Source organism: Bos mutus, chromosome 8 (assembly GCF_027580195.1).
Source record: "Bos mutus isolate GX-2022 chromosome 8, NWIPB_WYAK_1.1, whole genome shotgun sequence".
In the NCBI taxonomy this organism is placed as follows: domain Eukaryota; kingdom Metazoa; phylum Chordata; class Mammalia; order Artiodactyla; family Bovidae; genus Bos; species Bos mutus.
Window position 1 is genome coordinate 85,640,218 of NC_091624.1, and position 23,304 is coordinate 85,663,521.

Genomic DNA, 23,304 nt, shown 5'->3' on the forward strand with positions numbered 1-23,304 from the left:
CCTGTACTGAGGTGTGTTCCACACGGTTCCTCACAGGGCCCCCTGCAGGAGCAAGCCGTGTTACCTCCTGTGGTAACCAGCTCCAGCACACGCTCTGCGTGGCCTTGCCTTTCTCTGCCCCAGTCTTCCTGCTCCCTCATTCTGTTCCCTGGGACCACCATCCACATGAACTGCTGCCGCTTCATCCAGGATCCAGGCTCTGTTTTGGGAAGATCCAAACTAAGACAGACATGTGGGCAAGAAAAGAACAAAACTGCCACTGGAAAGGGGAGGGGTTCTGTGCGAGGAGTGGAGGGAGGGGGGAGCAGAAGAGAGGGCAGAGAGGGCAAAAAAGCAGCTTTGGTTTTGTTTTTACATTTTACTTATTTGTAAGTATCCATAACAAATAGGAGAAAAAGTTAGCTTTTTAACAGCTGAGTCATGTGTAGATGGGTATTTACATTTTGGAGTTTGAAATCATGTGCCAGATTTCTTCGTGAAAATAGTCTTCTTCTGTTAATTTGATTTTTCTTTGAGAACTGTTTCTTATAGTGCTTAAAATCCAGCTTCTACTGTGATATGTTCATCATACCTTTTTGAGTGAAATTAATTCCTTATGCAAATAAAAGAAAGGCACCTACATTTAGCAGAGAATGTGCACCAGAGGAATTGAATTGAGACTTCCCCTTCAGTTTTTTGTTTTTTTTTTTAACAAAAAATCTACTTAACAGTATAACTTTCTCCTCCAGTTGTGATATCAAAAGTCTTCTGCTGCATTAAATATACTCTTCTGAGCTCTAAATGACAGGTTGAGCATACTCTAAGTTAGGAAATATTATATAAGAGTAGATAGTAATTCACTGCAGAGAAACACAGTTTACAGAAAACTATATAATAATCCATTAGGAACATTTCTTTTAGGTTCCAGAAAATTAAATCCCACTTTGAGTTTTCATGCCCTGTGTAGAAAAGGAAACGAAAACAAAAGGACAATAACAACAAACCCAAATTGTATTCTCTAAACCTCCTTACAGAGCAGGATGCTTTTATTAGCAAATCTGGGACTTGATGCAGGAAGACTTCTTTCAGAAAGAAGCCATATGTTCCTCTGTGCATGCCAGACTTGTGACAATCATGATTCTGTGGTCTTGCAAATGAAAGCAAAATGTGTAGCCCTCCCAGTAGGGATAAAACCTGTTCCTGAAGCACCATCCTTTTGTGGCCTCTTATTTGGCTGAGTGACTTTGCACTAAGTTTGTCTAGCATGAGGTTTTAAAATCATATATCCTCTCATTTTACCCTCATTGCTCTTCCGATGAAGACCCTCATATTTTCCAGAGGGGCTTGCAGTGTCTGCCTCCTTCTGATAGCTTACAGTGAATGACGTTGGATTCGTGATCTCCAAAGAAGATTTAGCTTCGGGATCAGGGGCCAGGCTTGATCACTCAAGAGCTTTTGTGTAGCAGAGTTTTATGAAAGTAAGAAAATGAACAGAGAAAGCTTCTGACATAGACATCAGAAAGGGGGCGGAGAGTGCCCCACTGGCTAGCCTTATCAAGGCCTTATATAATTTTTTCAGACCCACTCCCACAAAGTACATCTTAAATTAACAAAATTAAAACAAACAATAGAAATATCTTACCAGACCTACTCCCATGATATACATTTTAAGATGATGGGATTAGTCAGAAGGTTCTTGTTAAGGAGAAACACGTCCTTGAGCAAGATACATTGTTAAATTGACTAAGACAAAGCAATGTAGAAAAGAACATTGTTCCTTTTCTCCTTGAGAGCCCCAGACCCCTTTCTCCTCCTCGGGAACCTTGGACTTCTTATCAACCTACCTAGGAATTGACTCTCTCACTTCCAGAATCTCCAGTTTCATCTTGAGTGCTTTCTCTTTCCCTTTCTAATCCTTCTCTTTTTCCCTTCTAATGTTTCATGCAGGGCTCTTGGAGGAGCCATACTTACCCAATATACCCTAGGGCCCTTGCACATCCTCCTTGTGGTCTCTTGAATGCCTGACATATAAAAAGAATTCAGTAAATATTTCCCAAATGTATGAACGATAGAGATTGGAAAGTAGCCAGATTCTAATATGGTGATGGTGGTGGTGGTGGAGATGTGGTAGGCAACAAGCATATAAAAAAGGAACCACTTTTGACGGTTTTGTCTGATCACTAGTGTTTTAAATGGTTGTTGAGCAGTCCAGCTTTCATCCTACTTCATCCTTGCTTTCATCCTACTCTCTTATTTTCACCATATTCTTTTTTTAAGTTTTATTGGGATATAGTTGATTTACAATGTTGTGTTAATTTCAGGTGTACAGCAAAGCGAATCAGCTATGTGTATACATATATCCACTCTTTTTAAGATTCTTTTCCCATATAGACCATTACAGAGTGTTGAATAGAGTTCCCTGTGCTATACAGTAGGTCCTTATTAGTTAGTAGTGTGTCTATGTCAATCCACTCTTCCAGTTTATCCCCACCTCCACCCCAGTAACCATAAGTTTATTTTCTACATTTGTAACTCTATTTCTGTTTTGTAGATAAGTTCATTTGTAGCCTTTTTAAAGATTCCACATATGAGTGATATCATATGATATTTGTCTTTCTCCGTCTGACTTACTTCATTCTGTATGACAATCTCTAGATCATCCATGTTACTGCAAATGACATTATTTCATTCTTTTTATGGCTGAGCAATAGTCCTTTGTATATTTGTACCACATCTGCCTTATCCATTCTTTTATTGATGCACATTTAAGTTGCTTCCATGTCCTGGCTATTGTAAATAGTGCTACAGTGAACACCGGGGTGCACGTATCTTTTCAAATTATGATTTTCTCTTTACGTATGCCTGGGAGTGGGATTGCTGGATCATATGGTAGCTCTATTTTAATTTGTTAAGGAACTTCCATACTGTTTTCCATAGTGGCTGTACCAGTTTACATTCCCACCAGTGATATAGGAGGGTTCCCTTCTCTCCACACCCTTTCTAGCATTTATCATTTGTAAATTTAAAAAAATTGTTCATTGTATTCTTATCAACAGTCATGCCAGCATAGTACCTTAATAATCATTTTTTAAAAACTGTTTATGGTGCTACTGTTGGAAATTGTGTCCAGAGCTGCTGCTAATTATCCTGTGACAATATCCACTTTTGCCATCACCATCAGTAGAGAGATATTTTGAAGGAAAGAAGAAAAGATAAATGCAGTGATTGTTCAGGGAAATGATAGCAAATAGAAATGAAATAGGAAAAAAAAAATGAGATCAAACTCGTGCATAGCTTGGTGTACTGCCTTTTCATCTGCTTATACTTTGTAGGCCAGCCATGTGCCAGGCTAACTCTGTGCACGAGGAACCAGAGATGAACAAAACCAAGATCACTACCTTCCGGGAACTCTATATGTTAGACATGCATTCAAGTAGATGATGGTAATACAAAATAAAACCTAACAAGTGCTGAATAGAGTTTGACCCAGTGTTACTGAACCAAACTTGGATCCACTCACCCCATGTGCAGCACAGCCAGTGCTGACAACAGGTTATGGTGAAGGAAATGTGTTTACTGCAGGGCCAGGCAAGGAGAATGGGCAGCTTATGCTCAAAGGACCCAAGTTCCCCCATGGCTTTTAGGGAAGGGTTTTAAAGACACAGTGAGGGAGTGGGTAAGGGGGTCCATGATTGGCTACTGCACAGTTCTCTGATTGCTGGGTGGTGAGCTAAGCACATTGCAGATGCAGGGGGCAGCACTATACTCAGACCTCAGTTGGTCTGGGGGCTGTATGTGCATGGTCATCAAGCAGTTAGCTTCTTCCACCTGGTGGAGATTTTAGGATCTGCAGAGCAATTCAAGCATATGGCTCAGGATATTACCCATAGCTCTTAGGAGGAACCAAAGGTCCTTGACTTTGTTTCATGACTAACCTACTATTATTTAGTCTTGCTTGACTGTTTTCCTTTGCTTCTGCATTTCCTCACTTTCTGATTATATTTGTTCTTTGGAACTCTGGGAAAGTCTAGGCAACAAAAGCTTTTTACAAATGAGGCCAGTGTAGGATACAAAGGGTAGGGGCTATTTGTCCTTGGGAAGGCCCCCCAGGGTCTCGCTTAGTTTCACCAGGAGCTGTGGGAGCAAAGAATGAAGCAGGGCAAAGGCTAACAGAGTTTTGCCAAGAGAACACACTGGTCATAGCAAATACTCTCTTCCAAAAATACAAGAAAAGGCTATACACATGTACATCACCAGATGGTCAATACTGAAATCATATTGATTACATTCTTTGCAGCCAAAGATGGAGAAGCTCTATACAGTCAGCAAACACAAGACTGGGAGCTGACTGTGGCTCAGATCATGAATTCCTTACTGCCAAATTCAGACTTAAATTGAAGAAAGTAGGGAAGACCACTAGACCATTCATGTATGACATAAATCAAATCCCTTAGGATTATACAGTAGAAGTGACAAATAGATTCAAGGGATTAGATCTGATAGACAGAGTGCCTGAAGAACTATGGACAGAGGTTCATGACATTGTACAGGAGGCAGTGATCAAGACCATTCCCAAGAAACACAAAAAGGCAAAATGGTTGTCTGAGAAGGCCTAAAGAAGAGAAGTGAAAGGCAAGGAGAAAAGAAAAGATATACTCATTTGAATGCAGAGTTCCAAAAATAACACAAAGAGATAAGAAAGCCTTCCTCAGTGATTGATGCAAAGAAATAGAGGAAAACAATAGGATGGGAAAGACTAGAGATCTCTTCAAGAAAATCAGAGATACTGAGGGAACGTTTCATGCAAAGATGGGCTCAATAAAGGACAGATTGGTATGGACCTAACAGAAGCAGAAGATATTAAGAACAGGAGGCAATAATACACACACAAAAAAAGTATACAAAAAGATCTTCATGACCCAGATAAGCACAAAATTGTGTTCACTAACCTAGAACCAGACATCCTGGAATGCAAAGTCAAGTGGACCTTAGGAAGCATCAGTATGAACAAAGCTAGTGGAGGTGATGGAATTGCAGTTGAGCTATTTCAAATCCTAAAAGATGATGCTCTGAAAGTGCTGCACTCAATATGCCAGCAAATTTGGAAAACTCAGCAGTGGCAACAGGACTGGAAAAGGTCAGTTTTCATTCCAATTGTAAAGAAAAGCAATGCCAAAGAATGCTCAAACTACTGCACAATTGCACTCATCTCACATACTAGCAAAGTAATGCTCAAAATTCTCCAAGCCAGGCTTCAACAGTACATGAACTGTGAACTTCCAGATGTTCAAGCTGGATTTAGAAAAGGCAGAGGAACCAGGGATCAAATTGCCCACATCTGTTGGATCATCCAAAAAGCAAGAGAGTTCTAGAAAAACATCTCCTGCTTTATTGACTATTCCAAGGCCTTTGACTGTGGATCACAACAAACTGTTGAAAATTCTTAAAGAGATGGGAATACCAGACCACCTGACCTGCCTCCTGAGAAATCTATATGCAGGTCAAGAAGCAACAGTTAGAACTGGACATGGAACAACAGACTGGTTCCAAATTGGGAAAGGAGTACATGAAGGCTGTATTTTGTCACCCTGCTTATTTAACTTATATGCAGAGTACATCATGCAGAATGCCAGGCTGGATGAAGCACAAGCTGGAATCAAGATAGCTGGGAGAAATATCAATAACCTCAGATATGCAGATGACACCACCCTTATGGCAGAAAGTGAAGAACTAAAGTGCTTCTTGATGAAAGTGAAAGAGGAGAGTGAAAAAGTTGGTTTAAAATTCAACATTCAGTAAACTAAAATCATAGCATCTGGTCCCATCACTTCGTGGCAAATAGATGGAGAAACAATGGAAACAGTGATAGACTATTTTTTTGGGCTCCAAAATCACGGTAGATAGTGACTGCAGACATGAAATTAAAAAACGCTTGCTCCTTGTAAGAAAATTTATGACCAACCTAGACAGCATATTAAAAAGAAGAGACATTACTTTGCCAACAAAGGTCCATCTAGTCAAACTATGGTTTCTCTAGTAGTCATGTATAGATGTGAGAGTTGGACTATAAAGAAAGCTGAGTGCCAAAGAATTGATGCTTTTGAAATGTGGTGTTGGAGAAGACTCTTGAGAGTCCCTTGGACAGCAAAGATATCCAACCAGTCCATCCTAAAAGAAATCAATCCTGAATATTCATTGAGTGCAGAAGAATTGATGCTTTTGAACTGTGGTCTTGGAGAACACTCTTGAGAGTCCCTTGGACTGTGAAGAGATCACACCAGACCATCCTAAGGGAGATTATTCCTGGGTGTTCTGGAGGGACTGATGTTGAAGCTGAAATTCCAATACTTTGGCCACCTGATGCGGAGAGAACTCATTTGAAAAGACCCTGATCCTGGGAAAGATTGAGGCTGCGAGGAGAAGGGGAAGACAGAGGATGAGATGGTTGGATGGCATCACGACACAATGGACATGGGTTTGGATGGACTCTGGGAGTCGGTGATGGACAGGGAGGCCTGGTGTGCTGAGGTTCATGGGGTTGCAAAGAATATGAGACGACTGAGCGACTGAACTGAACTGAACTGAACTGATGCTGGGAAGACTGAAGGCGGGAGGAGAAGGGGAGGACAGGATGAAATGGTTGGATGGCATCACCATCAATGCACATGCATTTTAGTAGGCTCCAGGTGTTGGTGAAGGACAGGGAATCCTGGAATGCTGCAGTCCATGGGGTCACAAAGAGTGGGACACAACTGAGCGACTGAACTACAACTATAAAAGGGGAAGGTAGAGTTGATCTAGTGATGATTTGATTACAGCAGGTCCATAGGCAAAAAGAAAGGAGTTATGAATTTATTACTGAAGGACAGTAAACCCTAATTGTGGAGAAGGCAATGGCAACCCACCCCAGTACTCTTGCCTGGAAAATCCCATGGACGGAGGAGCTTGGTAGGCTGCAGTCCATGGGGTCACGAAGAGTCGGACATGACTGAGTGACTTCGGTTTTCACTTTCACATATTGGAGAAGGAAATGGCAACCTGCTCCACTGTTCTTGCCTGGAGAATCCCAGGGATGGGGGAGCCTGGTGGGCTGCTGTCTGTGGGGTCGCACAGAGTCGGACATGACTGAAGCGACTTAGCAGCAGCAGCAAACCCTAAATGATATTAATCAATTCTTGTTAGTTACTAAGAAAATGCTTAACAATGACTTCTAACAATATAAACAGTTATGGAAAGCAAGTTAAATATTTTAAGGAATTTTTGTGTGTTTAACCATCCTCCAGTGCTACAGACTAGTATCTATTGATTACAGTTAACCCAAGTAGACCCTCTCCTGAAAACAAGATTTTTATTGATATGGGAATCAGGGAACCTGAGTTTCAGTCCTATTGCTGGTATGTCCCGGCTGTCTGACCATAACACACCTGTTCCTCTCATCCCCACATTCTCAGTGCTTCCCTTCCCTTCTCCTCCCCTTACCCTCCAGCACATACTGGTACCTGAGGGATGATGTAGTCCTGTCAGAAACACAAGTTTACTCCACAAGACTCCCTCTTTCCTACAGTGTCACCCCAAATTAGAATTGGATCTTGTCATTTTGCCCAAAAAAGCTCCAAACCCCCACAACAAAAAGTATACTTCATGGGCTCATGAATGTATTAACTTTCCTCTCACATTCTCCTGTTTAACCTCTTCTTGCTAACGCCATGATCAGCTGTGACACAGAATGGTGATGTGAGCTGATTTGATAAGAAAACTTGAGATCACTTCTGAGAAATGGTTTCTCAGAATAGCATTGCATTCTGAAATGTAAATCTCCAGTTTGCCTTTAATTAGTAATGCGTGCCCACAGGCACACCATTTTGCTCTTCAAAGATCCTCTTCTGGAATGATGTTGTGTATATTAACAGCCCTCAAATCGTTACTTGGCCTAGATATTGGAAAGTGTTTATGTCTTCCTCCTACGACAAGTTTGTCTTGGGTAGAAGCATTTTGGAAGGCTCCACCTTATGGTCACCATGTTCATGGTGTCCCCATGTTACTCTTAAGTAACAGGATCATGTGGTGGTGCTTACAGAGTAACAACACTAATCCTTTGCATTGATGAAGTGCTTTATAGTCTGCAAAACACTTAGTTATCTTCTATAATCTTTGTAACTGCCCTGTGAGGTGGCTTTGAATTATCCCTATGTCAGAAAACTTGAGAGGTAAAATGATTTGCCCAATCTAGAAAATAACACAAAATGTCCATTACCTTATGGATGGACAAAGAAAATATGGTGTATTCATATAATGAAATATTATTCAACCATAAAAAGGAAGTGCTAACACATGCCCCAACATGAATGGACCTTGATAACATGATGATAACTGAAAGAAGACAGAAACAGGAGACCACGTAATTGTATCATTCCATTCATGTGAAATATCCAAAATAGGCATATCCATACAGACAGAAAGTAGATTAGTGGCTGCCGGGGTGGGGGAGCATTAAATGGAGTTGCGGGGAGAGGATTAGGGGGTGACTGCTGATGGGTACCAGGTTTCTTTATGGTATGATGAAACTGTTCTTGATTTCTTGATTAGATTATGGTGATGGTCACACAACTCTGTAAATATGCTAAAAGTCATTGAATTGTGTACTTTAAATGAGTGATCTTTGTGTCATTAAAGTTGTTAAAAAGTTTAATTCATTATTCTTTTCCCTATACTCCAGAGCTTAAGGAAAGTGACTTCAAAACAATTACCCTTGGGCCCCTGTCTTGACATGTATTTGACTTCACCTTTTTTTGTCATGAAAAGAGGTGCCAGCCTCTTCTCAAGAGTCTGCCCCTTCCAAATATTCCTCCATCTCTTCTCTCATGTCCAAATTGAACAAATAAGAGGACAGCCTCTCGAAAGCTCTGTGTCCACCACCTACTACTCACTAGCTGACTTTAGCACTTTAGTGAGCCTGAGAAAAATTTAAGAAACAGTATCCTTTCCTATCTCCTTTCCTTAGCTTATTTTTTGGCGTATTTTTATTGGAGCTTTGCAAGCAGTCAGCTCATGCAAGAGCAAGTCTCCCACATGATTGAAAAGCACTGGGCAGAAACTTGAAAGGAAAGCAAGCTATTAGTGCTGGTTTGGAGAGCTGAAATGTGTTTAGAGCATGCCCCCAATTTGATAGACAACTTTGAGCAACTCTAAGCCTGGAGAAATGCCAAATATTTCTCTGTTATTTATCATATAAAAAAATATATATACTTATATATACACACACATATATGTATCTGTGTGTTTATATAAGTATATATCTATAAGTATGTTTATGTGTATGTATGTTATATATGTATATGTATACATATGTATGTATGTGTGTATGTACATTATATATTTATATGTATATGAAAGTATAGAGTGTAACTATTGGTAGAGAATTGACTGAGACAGTAGGAAATGGGACAGTGAAATGAGTGGCTTCTTTTCCACCTTGAAAGTGTACTAGCAAACAAGGTGTCAGGTTAGCTTTCAGATGTGGGATGCAGTGACATTACTCTGAATACATGCTCTGAGTATTGCATCAGCCTTGTCTGTGAAATGTCCCTTGCAGGGGCAGAATTCTAATACTAGAATTTACTAGAACTCAAAATCCCAATACTAGAAATAACGAGTAAAAGGCAAACCAGGAATTTGTATGATTGGGGGTGGGGAGCCTCCTCCGCTTCTCCTTCTCTGACTTCAGCATGAACTGGCAAGGTGTGAGTCTCCAGAGATTCATCTGCAGTGCAGGCCACAGAACTTGAAGCTCAGGGTGGAAGCAAAGCTTGCATATATCAGGGCATAGTCTTCTCAGGCAGTGACAGGCTGCTTAGCACTCAGGAAATTTTGCCCAGATTGTAAATGAAATCTATATTTGTATCTGCCTTGACATTAAAGTGCTCTTAACATTTTGGGTTCAGATGATGGAATTTCTACAGCATGAGTTACCAAAGTTGATATCTCAGAGAGGGATCCATCTTTCTGAGTTTTATGTGGTTATTCTTTGTTCCCAATTGAATTCCTCTATTAGCTGGCACAGTGATAAAGAATCTGCCTGCCAGTGCAGAACAAGAGGCACAGGTTCAATCCTTGGGTTAGGAAGATCCCCTGGAGGAGGAAATGGCAACCCACTCCAGTATTTTTGCCTAGAAAATTCCATGGACAGAGGAGCCTGGTGGGCTACTGCCCATGGGTTTGCAAAGAGTTTGGCATGACTGAGCACACCCACATGTTAGTAGGTCAGTGATTTTCTATATAAGATGGTGGGTCTGGTATCTCTTCATTGAATGCCAAGAGGTGGTCCATCCACATTCATGACTATCTCTGCAGCCTCTTTGTATCTCCTCCTTACTGTTACTTAAGTTACTTAAGCTTATGATTTTTTATTGCCGCTAATCAATCTGATTAGCGGCAATTAAAAGCATGATGCCAGCTTCCTTTGGCTTTAGAGAAAGAGGAGCACTTATCTCAGGATAAAGCTCAGGTGCCACATTTGGTGACATAAAATGCTGTGTGGAGAACTGAATGAATTGATATGTGACATACTTATAGGAAGTCTCGCAAGTGTCTTCAAATACCCCTTGGCTTGCAGCTTGTCCCTGATGCTTGCTTTCTGCAAAGCTGAGGAACTTACCTTGAGTGGATGGATGAAGGCTGTCCAAGCATTAGTGATAGAAATGGAGCATATTCTCAGCTGCCTGCCCTACAGCTGAGACCCAAGGAGTATCAGTTACTCTACTTTAATGGGCTGCTGCTGCTGCTGCTAAGTCGCTTCAGTCGTGTCCGACTCTGTGTGACCCCATAGATGGCAGCCCACCTGGCTCCCCCATCCCTGTGATTCTCCAGGCAAGAACACTGGAGTGGGTTGCCATTTCCTCCTCCAATGCATGAAAGTGAACTCGATTAGTCGTGTCTGACTCTTAGTGACTCCATGGACTGCAGCCCACCAGGCTCCTCCATCCATGGGATTTTCCAGGTAAGAGTACTGGAGTGGGGTGCCATTGCCTTCTCCAACTTTAATGGGCATCTCCTACCAAAGATGATTTCTTTTTAATTTTAGAAGGAGATTTGCATCAAAATAACCCTAGAATGTGAGGTCAAGAGGGGAAGAGTTCCATGGCATTTTGTTTTCAGATACTTTTCATGGTATTTTCTTTTTCCCTTCCTTTTCTAATTGTTATCTACCTTTGATGTACTATAAATAGCCCTCCAGCAGGTAGAAATTGCATCCGTTAGGGCTCTTCAGAAAAACAGACCCAGTAGGATATGGAGACAGAATGTTTTCTTCCTCAAGGAAACCTCAGTATTGTTTTTAAGGCCTTTCAGTTGGTCGGATGCAACCCTCCCACATTTCAAGGACAATCGTGTTTACTTAAGCTCAACTGATTGTGGAATTAACCACAAATCTATAGACTATCTTGGGGCTTTCCAGGTGGCTCAGTGGTAAAGAATCTGCCTACCAATGCAAGAAACGCAGGTTCGATCCCTGGTTAGATGAGATGAGTGAGAACCCACTCCGGTATTCTCACCAGGGAAATTGCACGAACAGAGGAACCAGATTGGTCATAAAGAGCCAGGCACAATATTTGCAACAAGACCTAGATTAGTGTTTGATTGAATAACTGAGTACAGTTGTTGGTGTTCAGTTGCTCAGTTGTGTCCAACTCTTTGCAACCCCATGGACTGCAGTACACCAGGTTTCTCTGTCCTTCACTATCTCCTGGAGTTTACTCAAACTCATGTCCATTGAGTTGGTGATGACATCTAACCATCTCATCATCCTCTGTCACACCCTTCTCCTCCTGCCCTCAATCTTTCCCAGCATCAGGGTCTTTTCCAATAAGTTGGCTCTTTGCATCAGGTGGCCAAAGTATCAGAGCCTCAGCTTTAGCATCAGTCTTTCCAATGGATATTCAGGGTTGATTTCCTTTAGGATTGAGTGGTTTGATCTCCTTGCAGTACCTCATTTTGAAGGCATCAGCTCTTCAGTGCTCAGCCTTCTTTATGGTCCTACTCTCACATCTGTACACAACAACTGGATAGACCATAGCTTTGACTATATGGACCTTTGTTGGTAAAGTAATGTCTCTGCTTTTTAACATGCTGTCTAGATTGGTCATAACTTTCCTTCCAAGGAGTAAGCGTCTTTTAATTTTGTGGCTGCAATCACCATCTGCAGATTTTGGAGCCCAAAAAATAAAGTCAGCCACTGTTGCCCCATCTGGAAACTGTTTCCACTATTTCCCCATCTATTTGCCATGAAGTCATGGAACCAGATGCTGTGATCTTAGTTTTTTGAATGTTGAGTTTTAAGCCAGCTTTTTCACTCTCCTCTTTCACCTTCATCAAGAAGCTCTTTTGTTCCTTTTCACTTTCTGCCATTAGGGTGGTGTCATCTGTGTCTTCTCCTGACAGTCTTGATTCCAGCCTTTGCTTCATCCAGCCTGGTGTTTTGCATGATGTACTTTGCATAGAAGTTAAATAAGCAGGGTGACAATATACAGCCTTGATGTACTCCTTTCCCAACTTTGAACCAGTCAGGTATTCCATGCCCCGTTCTAACTATTGCTTCTAGACTTGCATACAGGTTTCTCAAGAGGCAGGTAAGGTGGTCAGGTATTCCCATCTCTTTCAGAATTTTCCACAGTTTGTTGTGATCTACATGGTCAAAAGTTTTAGCATATGAATGAAGCAGAAGTAGATGTTTTTTCTGGAATTCTCTGATCCCAGGGATGTTGGCAATTTGATCTCTGGTTCCTCGCCTTTTCTAAATCCAGCTTGTACATGTGGAAGTTCTCAGTTCATATACTCTTGAAGCCTGGTGTTGGTTTAGGTGCTAAGTCATCTCTGACTTTTGTGACCCCATGGACTGTAGCCTGCCAGGCTCCTCTGTCCATGGGATTCTCCAGGCAAGAATACTGGAGTGGGTCACCATTTCCTTCTCCAGGGTATCTTTCCCACCCAGGAATTGAACCTGGGTCTCCTGCATTGCAGGCAGATTCTTTACTGACTGAGCTCCTGGCTTGAAGGATTTTGACCATTACCTTTCTAGCATGGGTACTGTAGCCTAGCTTAATTGATTCATCAAATTAACCATACTAGAAGTAGATATCAAATTTTAAATTGAAAGACACCTTAGAACTCTCCTGGTTATCTCATCACACCCTATCCCAATTTGTGGATGAGGAAACAGAGGCCCAGAGAAGTTTGTAATTTCAGTTTACAAAAAAGTAAAGAGCTTCCCAGCAGTTGCTCTTAACAATGGAAGACCTAGGGCTACTTTTCCTTGCCTTATCAGGGAAAGTAAAGCCCTGAGTTATAGGGCTTTAGGTGTTAGGCCATTCATTAGAGGGTATTGAAATCCCAAATGAATTACTGTTTGTTTGTTTTTTTTTCTTTCTAAGTTCTGTTTTTTTTTTTTTCTCAAGGGATTTTATAACTGAGCTTCAAATAGAATTAAAAAAAAAATAGTATATGACATAATTCTAGCCCTAAGTCTTGGGAGTCTACTTTTAGCAGACACTGTCTTTTTATATTTTGCTCAGTTTTGGTGGCTTAGTGCTGTAGACTATGAAAATGCATGATTTTTTTTCCTATTGCCAGGGATGGGAAACTTTATGGCTATATTTTCAAATTCTGTGAATCCCCCTTACTAAATTACCCCTTATCTGATGATGAACTAGATTCTTTGGATGAATGAAAAATAGAGAAGTGCTTATTGGTTTTTATTACATACATTTTATGTACTTAATTTTCTTTCTTTTTTTTTTCTAGAAGACAGAAATAGGATCACTTGTGAATGCAGCTATAGGTGATAGTATAAACTGTCTTTCCAGGGAGGGACTGAAATTTGCATAATACGTCTATTATAAATACTGCCATTTCCCTTTGAGGTGTGTGTACAAGTAATTAGCCACATAGCACATGGGAAGTTCTCAATTTGGTGCAACAGAGCTTAGAAACTTATTACTCTTAATCCAAGTGAACCACACCAGAAGCTTAGAACATCATGCAAATCAATTTCTGCATTTTCTATATAGTATTTGACAAAAAGCAAGATAGGCTGAAAGTTGGGAAAGGGCCAAGTGCTTAGTTCTCCTAACTCATTCTAATTTGCTCCAGATATTCAAAGAAAATCATTCTTCATTCTGTTGAATTCTTGGGGCAGGGGGTATAATTATGAGAGGAATCCATTGACCAAAAAAAGATGCACAGCGTGATAGCTTCAGTTAAGTTTTATATGGGGCAGAATGAGGACTGCAGCCCAGGAGATGGCACCTGAGACGGCGCTGAGAAGCTGCTCCAGGCAGTGAGGGAAGGTCGCTATATGTGATTTCGGTGAAGGGGGTGTTCATTGCAATTAAGCACTTACTTTACAAGAGGTTTTCAGCTCCTGAGGAGCTGATGTCAGCTAAAGGGATTTAGTGTTTTTCTAGATATGAGGAGATACAAGGATTGGGATCATGCAATCAGTTTCTGAAAATATCTATCTTAAGACCTGTTCTACTGGTTTCACTGAAGCACAGAGTGACTCATTCTCTACCCTGAACTCCCTTCAGGTGTGTCAAAGGTCAGCAGCTGCAGCAGCACGGGATTCAACCCCCATGAAGACAGATGGCAAATGCCCTTGGCAAGCACCAGTTTGTAGTTGACAAACCTTTTTATTGTTCTTCAATATAGTGAGAAATAGAATTAGCACAGTTAGTTCAAATAACTTAGTTTAGATAGATGAAAATGCCTTTACTCATTTTCAAGAAAATATGAAATTTCTGATTGAGAAAAATAATATATAGTTTTTGAAATTCACTTTCAAAACATCATGGCATTTAAGCATTCCAATTTAATGACAGCTGAGAAAAACTAGTGTGAAACCTGTACCCCATAAAGTATATCCATCCTCCCCTTCATACATGGCAACACCACCATCTGGAAAAGCTAGATCTACCTGTATTTAGCCAAATACCAAGATACTATTGCTGTGATTTTTACTTTTCTGTTTCCTTCTGAATATTAGGTATGTTGTCAAGTATTATCATTTTAATTTTAGTACCTAACCAATGAATAATAATTAAAGAACTTTCGTAGAGTCAGAGTATGGCCTTCTTTTATTTGACTTCCCTGGTGGCTCAGAGGATAAAGTGTCTGCCTGCAACATGGGAGACTGGGGTTCGATCCCTGGGTCGGGAATATCCCCTGGAGAAGGAAATGGCAACTCACTCCAGTATTCTTGCCTGGAGAATCCCATGGATGGAGGAGCCTGGTAGGCTCTAGTCCAGGGGGTTGTTGCAAAGAGTCGGACATGACTGAGCGACTTCATTTTCACTTTCTTTCTTTCATAGGTGATGTCTTTCTATAAATATTTGGAAGGCAGTATTTTGAGTTTGCTATATTTTTACTTATTGTCAACATAAAAAAGTTATGACATTTTACAGGGGAGATAAAACTCTCAGAAATGAGATAAAGAACCAGTGCTCACTCATAATTAAGGGTCCTCCTTTAATTTATTTTGCTCTTAGAATAATTCATTGAGACACATTTTTGTTTCAACTGATGATTTTCTGCTGTGCAGTGTGTTAGGTACTGCGAAGTTTTCAGACAAAGTTGCATGTGATATATGAATTTTATAATCAGATAAGCAAAAGTTCTCAGCAGTTTTACTCATCAAGTAGCTAGTTCCAGGGAGTCCAACAGATGGTGTGTTTCATTAAGAATGCAGTGGAAATCTAGTAACTTCCATCTAGGGTGAGCATTCAAGATGAAGATGGAGAAGGTGAAAGTTGGATTAGCATCTTAGGTACTTGGCAGGATTTGAAAATTAGAAAAGAGAAATAAAATAGGTCCAGGTACAAGGCAAAAGGAATTAACACAGCATATTTGGTGGCCGGTATGAAAATCTGGCTTTGTGTAATGAATAATGAGACAAAGCTAAACAAAAATAGGGACATCAGACAGTAAATAACTTTGCAGGTGTGTGGAGTGTAAATGAATTTGGTCTTAAGTCTATTGAATTTCGCTGATGGTGTGATTTTCAAGGAGACCTTTATAAAAGGCTGTTGGAGATAAGGTGGTTGGATATTCACTGTTTGATTGAAGTGCAATATAGGGAAGTATCAGAGCTGCAGTTAGAGGGTGGAGTGTCTTTTACCTGCTGCTGTTGCTGCTGCTAAGTCGCTTCAGTCGTGTCCGACTCTGTGGTGATAATTCATGCAGGGGAGGATGAGTCATTGTTGGAGAGCCTGCAGCATCCTCATCCTTTGGGCTGAGAACAGTGGTCATTTATTTAAGCTGCCTCCTGCTTCTGGTTCCCTTATTTTTCTTATTTGGCATATAGAAAAAATAGCGTGAGGCAACACGACTCCAGACTCAGAATTAAGACTTTTAATTTAAAATGTGAGTTGATTATATTATTTATTTTCTTTCTTTGAAGAGTTATACCTTCTGAAAAACCATCCCTGAGTGAAATGATCAGTCCTGTTTGCCTTACTTTATGCCTCCTTTCAGTCTTTTTAACATTAACATTTACAAAATTGCACTGTAGTTCAGTTCACAAATCTTTACTGAGTGTATCTTGTGATGAATACAATGAAGAATAACTTAGAGGAAGATGAGATTTTTTGGTTTGGTTGGAATATATATGGAGAGTGTAATAGAAAATAAAAGATTGGAAGCACAAATTCTCAGTGTTGTGCTAGGCGAGTACGCTGGGAGATTTTGAACAGGAGAGTTGTTTTTAGATGCTACAGATGGGCATATTGACTCATTTATACTGTTTTGGTTGATTCAAATAACTTTTGCTAATGTTTATTTGAATAGGGGATCAATTTCTCAAAAAGCGAGTATACTAGCTAAAGTATACTAAACAATATCGGAAAATACTCAATAATATGAAATCTTTTTAGGAACCACCTCACTGGAATATAGTAGAGCAAAACTATTCTTAAGTAAATGGTACTAGGTAAGGAAAACAAGAGCTATATTAGTGTCTCAGGGTAAAGATTCTGCCTGCAATATAGGATACCCAGGTTTGATCCCTGGATTGGGAATATCACCCAGAGAAAGAAATGGCAACCCACTCCAGTATTTTTGTATGGGAAATCCCATGGGCAGAGGAGGCTGGTGGGCTATAGTCACAAGAGTTGGACATGACTTAGTGACTAAACCACCACCAAGGAAAACAAAACTCATTGTTGGCCAAATGAGCTCAGGGATCCTGTCTTCCTCACCTGACTCACATACACAAAAGCAATAGAAGTTTTAGTAATGTTATTTAAAGAACAGGAGGAGAAAATATTTGGCATACTCCTAAGGAATGAGAATATGGCTATTTAGCACATTGTTTAATTCAGTGCCTTGGTATATTTAGATCCTTTGTGACTTGGGGAAAAAAATAGCCCAGAGAACAATGTAGATGTCATTTTGAATATTCTTTCTTTTGCCATGAATCAAATCAGATAAGAAATTTATATCAACCAAACAATCAGACCAAGACCAGTATCTGTTAGCCTCATTCAATATATTTGGTGAACAGTTTCTCTTATAGCATCTCAAACATCAGCTTTTGTGGAGAATAGATTCATATTTTCTCTTTTTTCCTTCCTCTCTGTCCCCCTTCCCCTCCCTTTCTCTCTCTCCTCATCCCTCTCTCTCCCCACCGTCTCTCTCTCTCTCTCTCACACACACACTCTTTCTCTCTCTCTCTCTCTCTCACACACACACTCATACACATAGAGTGCTTAAGCCACATAGTTAAAGTCAGTGGTCTGATGGACTGATGAGTTGTGCTTTGTGTGAGTTACTAGGACTAGTTCTGAATTACTAATGGCCAGTTGATCCTATTTGGTATTCCTATAATACAGTGAGCCACTCTGGTGCTAACCTATTGATGGATATAAAAAAGAAGGAAATTAAAATTACTTTCAGTTGAGCAATATGGGTTGAAAGTATAATATAAGCTCTTGTGGTTTTGATGAAGGTCCTATTTTATTGCTTAGATATGATAAAAATGTGATTAACCAAGGTTACCAGGATTTTCTGTTACTATAAATGGAGATGTTTTTCAGCTACTTGGTTTTTGTGACAATTTTGCAAATGAAAATTAAACATCTCATTCATGGATCATGGGAGGAATATATCTATAATGATTCTCTTTAACCAAAATAGGGCCTTGGCCTGACATTGCAGACAATCAGGTAGAACTGAGACAGTTGAGTTGGGAGTATGAGGCTTATATTTCTTTATTGCATAGGAATTCAATAAGATTATAGAGTTTCCCGGCCCAAATTTAACAGATAACCACATACATCAAGAATAAGACACAAGAGGGGCTTAAATATGAGCTGAAATTGCCATCACTGAGCAAAGTGAAAGGGAGGGAATCTGTAAAAATCAGAGTAAAATTTGTTTGCTGATAAGGAAAATTTGATAATAATAACCTTTAAGTTCCCTTCTATTCCTAATTTTCTATGACTTAAACTTGAACATGCAGGTTAAGTTATTGACACTTGGAATTCCACTGCTGCTGCTGCTGCTAAGTCACTTCAGTCATGTCCGACTCTGTGCGACCCCATAGATGGCAGCCCACCAGGCTCTGCCATCCCTGGCATTCTCCAGGCAAGAACACTGGAGTGGGTTGCCATTTCCTTCTCCGTAGAATTCCACTAGGAGGTTCTAAACTGAGTTCTAAGACCTTTCCATCTCTTTCTGGCTTGGTAACATCTTTAAGAATGTAGGCAAAAACTGACTGCTGTGCCAGATCAGTTGATACAGGCTTTTATTTGGTTGATAGTGATGCAACACAAAGCCTAGATCTGTGCTGCTGCTGCTGCTGCTGCTGCTGCTAAGTCGATTTAGTCGTGTCCGACTCTTTGTGACCCCATAGACGGAAGCTGATCTTGTTGAAATAATTGATAGCCACCACCACTTAGGAAACAAGTTAAGTGAGAGGGCTGATGTCAAGGACTGAGGGTTAAAACGGTGAATCGAACTCTGGCCATCTGGCCATTTGATCCAAAGAACTTTAGGCAGAAATGTCCAGCACCATGGACAGCTCTTCAGTACTGTGGTGTGAATGCAAAGCCACCTAGGGTTTACTTGTGGAAATTGCCTTCCAGGCAATTGTTTTTAATTTATGCAAGCCTCATAAAAAAGTTTATTTACGCAAGTCTCAGTTTTCTGATGGACAAGGCAATGGCAACCCACTCCAGTACTCTTGCCTGGAAAATCCCATGGACGGAGGAGCCTGGTAGGCTGCAGTCCATGGGGTCGAGAAGAGTCCGACATGACTGAGCGACTTCACTTTCACTTTTCACTTTCATGCATTGGAGAAGGAAATGACAACCCACTCCAGTGTTCTTGCCTGGAGAATCCCAGGGACGGGGGAGCCTGGTGGGCTGCCATCTATGGGGTCACACAGAGTCGGACACGACTGAAGTGACTTAGCAGCAGCAGTTTTCTGAAAATGGTTAGATTCTTCTTAAGGTATTAAATAGTAGTTAAAGAAACTGATAGAAAAGACCAGGATTTTTAAGCAGACCAGGGAAGCCTAGCAGATGCAGTTTATTGGTGAGAGAAGGGAACTAGGATATATTGCATGTCTTATAGGTTCAGACAGGAGTTCTTATATTTTATACCATTTAATTTGCATAACAACACGGTGTGCCATGGCAGTCCATGCCATGATCTTTCATCACAGCATATTCCTTCTGTTACTGCTGCTGAGGTGAAATCTGGGCCAGAGTGGTGAAAGAATTTAGGCTCTTGATTTTCCCAAGAGTGATCTCTTCTAAAGCTCTTCCTGGTGGCAGAACACAGGAGTTAAAGAAGGGGAATGTAAGCACTATACCTCAGCCCCCAATAAGGGGATATCAGAGCTTCCAAGGCAAGAAAGTGAGCCATGTATCCCAGAGCCCTTTTAGAAGGAGGTAAACCAAGCTTACTTGGATGACCCAGTTGTTACTAAGGTTGCTGCAGGTCTGACCATGGTGGGGATATTCTGCAAAGACCCTCAACACAGTGGCTATTAAAGGAAATGAAAACTTATACTTTAATATGTGTATGTGGTAACTTTATGTAGCACAGTGACATCTTAGTAAAAAGCATCTAACTACCTTTACAGTTATTTTAAGAGGAATGACATTCTGGTGTCATTAGCATTTAATATTTCCTGTTTTTAATGAAAGTGAAATATTTTTCTTGTGATTCCTTTGTAATTTTTATTCGACTTAATTTGATCTTTATTTCAAAACAGAATAGAATATCTAATTTTTTAATGAGCGTGAATTCTACAAGTAGAAAATGTACATTTGCATATGTAAACTGATGAACATAGAACGTATGATAATGGGAATTGACTGGGTAGCAAAGAAATACCCTCAACATCTTTACACACAATTTATCTTATGTATATAAGGACATGGACAACTACAGGGAGATTTATAAGATAACTATTTAAGTCCCTTTATCTGAAGATCAGTTAGGCTGGTATTTTTCATACCAGTTTGATAGATGCTTGTGATTATCTGTTCAACAGCCCATTGAAAAATAGGTTGAAGATGCAGTAATTTTCTACCTAGGTAGCATTTTAGATCCATTATCAGAGGGAAATGATTATTGTATGATGCTATTGTCCCTTGGAATTTTCAAAAGGAAAATGTTAGTGCTTTGACAGTTGTATGATGATGTATATAATAGAAAGAGCACTAGAGTTGAAATCAGAAGACACAGCTTTGAATTCCTGCTTCAGTATCTACCAGGTGCGTGGATTTTGGTAAATTATCTGTATCCTCTGATACACAGTTGCCTCCTGTGAAAATGGAACGGCCTACCCATGTCAGAGAATAGTTGTGATGTTATATTAGGTGATATTTGTCAAAGCACTTACAACTCGTGACACGTATTTTTAAAAGAAAATTTATTTGTAATAATTCCTTTTTTTTTTTTTTTTGGTTATTTTCTACAGAAAGTGAGTGAGAAGGTTGGAGGAGCTGAAGGAACCAAGCTAGATGATGACTTCAAAGAGATGGAGAGGGTGAGTCTTCATCACTTAGATTCCCTTGACATAAAATCTCCCAGCATACTAAGAGGAGAAGCAAGAAAGGAAAGGGGAAGCTGTTCTCCACGGGCACCTGAGAATGCAAAAGTTACTCCTAGAAGTACTCTCTTTGTAATGTATATTGTAAAACAGAAGATGTAAATTGCCTTTTTTTTTCTTTTTTCACTATCCTGAGAACAAAGCCTCCATGAAGGTGAAATGTCATAATGGATTTTATCATCACTTTTCCAAATAGGGACAATATGGAGCTGGTGTTTGAATTGGACTGGGCTGGTACGAAAAGAAGAGAAGGTGGGGAATGATGTATCAGATGTTTTGGGGAGAGTTGCAGTCACTCTCTAGCCTTCGAGAACTTCCCTGAGGGGACTGTGCCAGCACGAGTCAGCGGGTGCAGTGAATGTAGTTGTGAGCCTGTCTGCTCTTGGCCTGAGTTCCACCTACACTGCTTGTTACACAAGTCTGGGTATTGCTCTGGGCCTCTGTATTCTCATAAATGTAAAAGGAGAATACACGTTCATTCTTCAGAGATTTATTAAGGATGAAAAATAATATAAATCATATAACATTCTTTCTTAAAAGAGCAGATTCTCAACAAGTGAGAGTGGAGGTGGTGAACAAAATACATGTTTTCATTTTTCTTGTGACAGATGCCATGTTTTCCCTTTTGCTTTTCTTTCATTTTGAGATGGTTCATTGAAAGAGATACATAGGCTTACGATGGAGAATGGATATTACATCATGCAATTAATTATTTTAGATGTTAAATTGTGAATGAGTAAAGGATCTGGGAATCCAAACCGTGTACTTGAACAGGGAGAATGTCAAAAGCCCGTGATACCCAGAAACCACATTTTTTACTTAGTCTATCTCAGTTCTAGTGGGCCACCTCAGTTTTGCTATTAATATTTTTGCTGTCTGCATGAAGGATCAAGCAGAAAATTCCTAGATGCTTTCTGCCCTGTCTTTTTCAGTTTTTGTTCTGAAGAGTTCACTGATGAACAAAGCAAATTTTTGTTTTGTACCTCCTTTGAGGCAGGCTTGTGGGATACATTAGTAAACAGGATAGATAAGGTTCCTGACTGAATTAAATTCATAATCTAGTGGGGAAAACACACTTTAGACAATTACTGTCCAGTGTGGCAAGGGTAATGAAACATGGCACTAGAGAAGCTTGGAATGGAGGAAACTCACCCACATAGGGTGGTCAGGGAAGACTTTCCTGATATTTAAGAATATAAAGAACAAGCAAGAGTAAGCAGAGCCCAATGTGTTTCTAGTAAAGGAAACAGCAAGAGAGGACCAGACGCATTGGAGTTCCTGAAGAAAAGATGAGTGGCCCAGAGACTGGAATCTTGTGAAATAGACTATTCAGTGTTTAGATAAAGCAGCCAAATAGCTGGTATTTCTGGCCAAGTTTTTGAGGTGGACCTCACTGATAGACAGAGATCTGATAGACAGAGCGCCTGATGAACTATGGACGGAGGTTCGTGACATTGTATAGGAGACAGGAATCAAGACCATCCCCGTGGAAAAGAAATGCAAAAAAGCAAAATGGCTGTCTGAGGAGGCCTTACAAATAGCTGTGAAAAGAAGAGAAGTGAAAAGCAAAGGAGAAAAGGAAAGATATAAGCATCTGAATGCAGAGTTCCAAAGAATAGCAAGGAGAGATAAGCCTTCCTCCGTGATCAATGCAAAGAAATAGAGGAAAACAACAGAATGGGAAAGACTAGAGATCTCTTCAAGAAAATTAGAGATACCAAGGGAACATTTCATGCAAAGATGGGCTCGATAAAGGACAGAAATGGTATGGACCTAACAGAAGCAGAAGGTATTAAGAAGAGGTGGCAAGAATACACAGAAAAACTATACAAAAAAGATCTTCACGACCCAGATAATCACGATGGTGTGATCACTCACCTAGAGCCAGACATCTTAGAATGTGAAGTCAAGTGGGCCTTAGGAAGCATTACTATGAACAAAGTTAGTGGAGGTGATGGAATTCCAGTTGAACTATTTCAAATCCTGAAAGATGATGCTGTGGAAGTGGTGCACTCAGTCTGCCAGCAAATTTGGAATACTCAGCAGTGGCCACAGACTGGAAAAGGTCAGTTTTCATTCCAATCCCAAAGAAAGGCAATCCCAAAGAATGCTCAAACTACCGCCCAGTTGCACTCATCTCACACGCTAGTAAAGTAATGCTCAAAATTCTCCAGACCAGGCTTCAGCAATATGTGAACCACAAACTTCCAGATGTT

At 40.2% G+C, this 23,304-nt stretch overlaps 1 protein-coding gene across 1 annotated transcript in view; it reads left to right on the forward strand.

Moving 5' to 3' along the window:
• SH3GL2 (SH3 domain containing GRB2 like 2, endophilin A1) overlaps window positions 1–23,304 on the forward strand; it is a 226,320-nt gene that overhangs the window by 145,529 nt on the left and 57,487 nt on the right. The window contains exon 2 of the mRNA XM_070376126.1: window positions 20,957–21,025. Within this exon, the coding sequence (XP_070232227.1) occupies window positions 20,957–21,025 (69 nt within the window). The remainder of the gene's footprint in view (window positions 1–20,956; window positions 21,026–23,304) is intronic.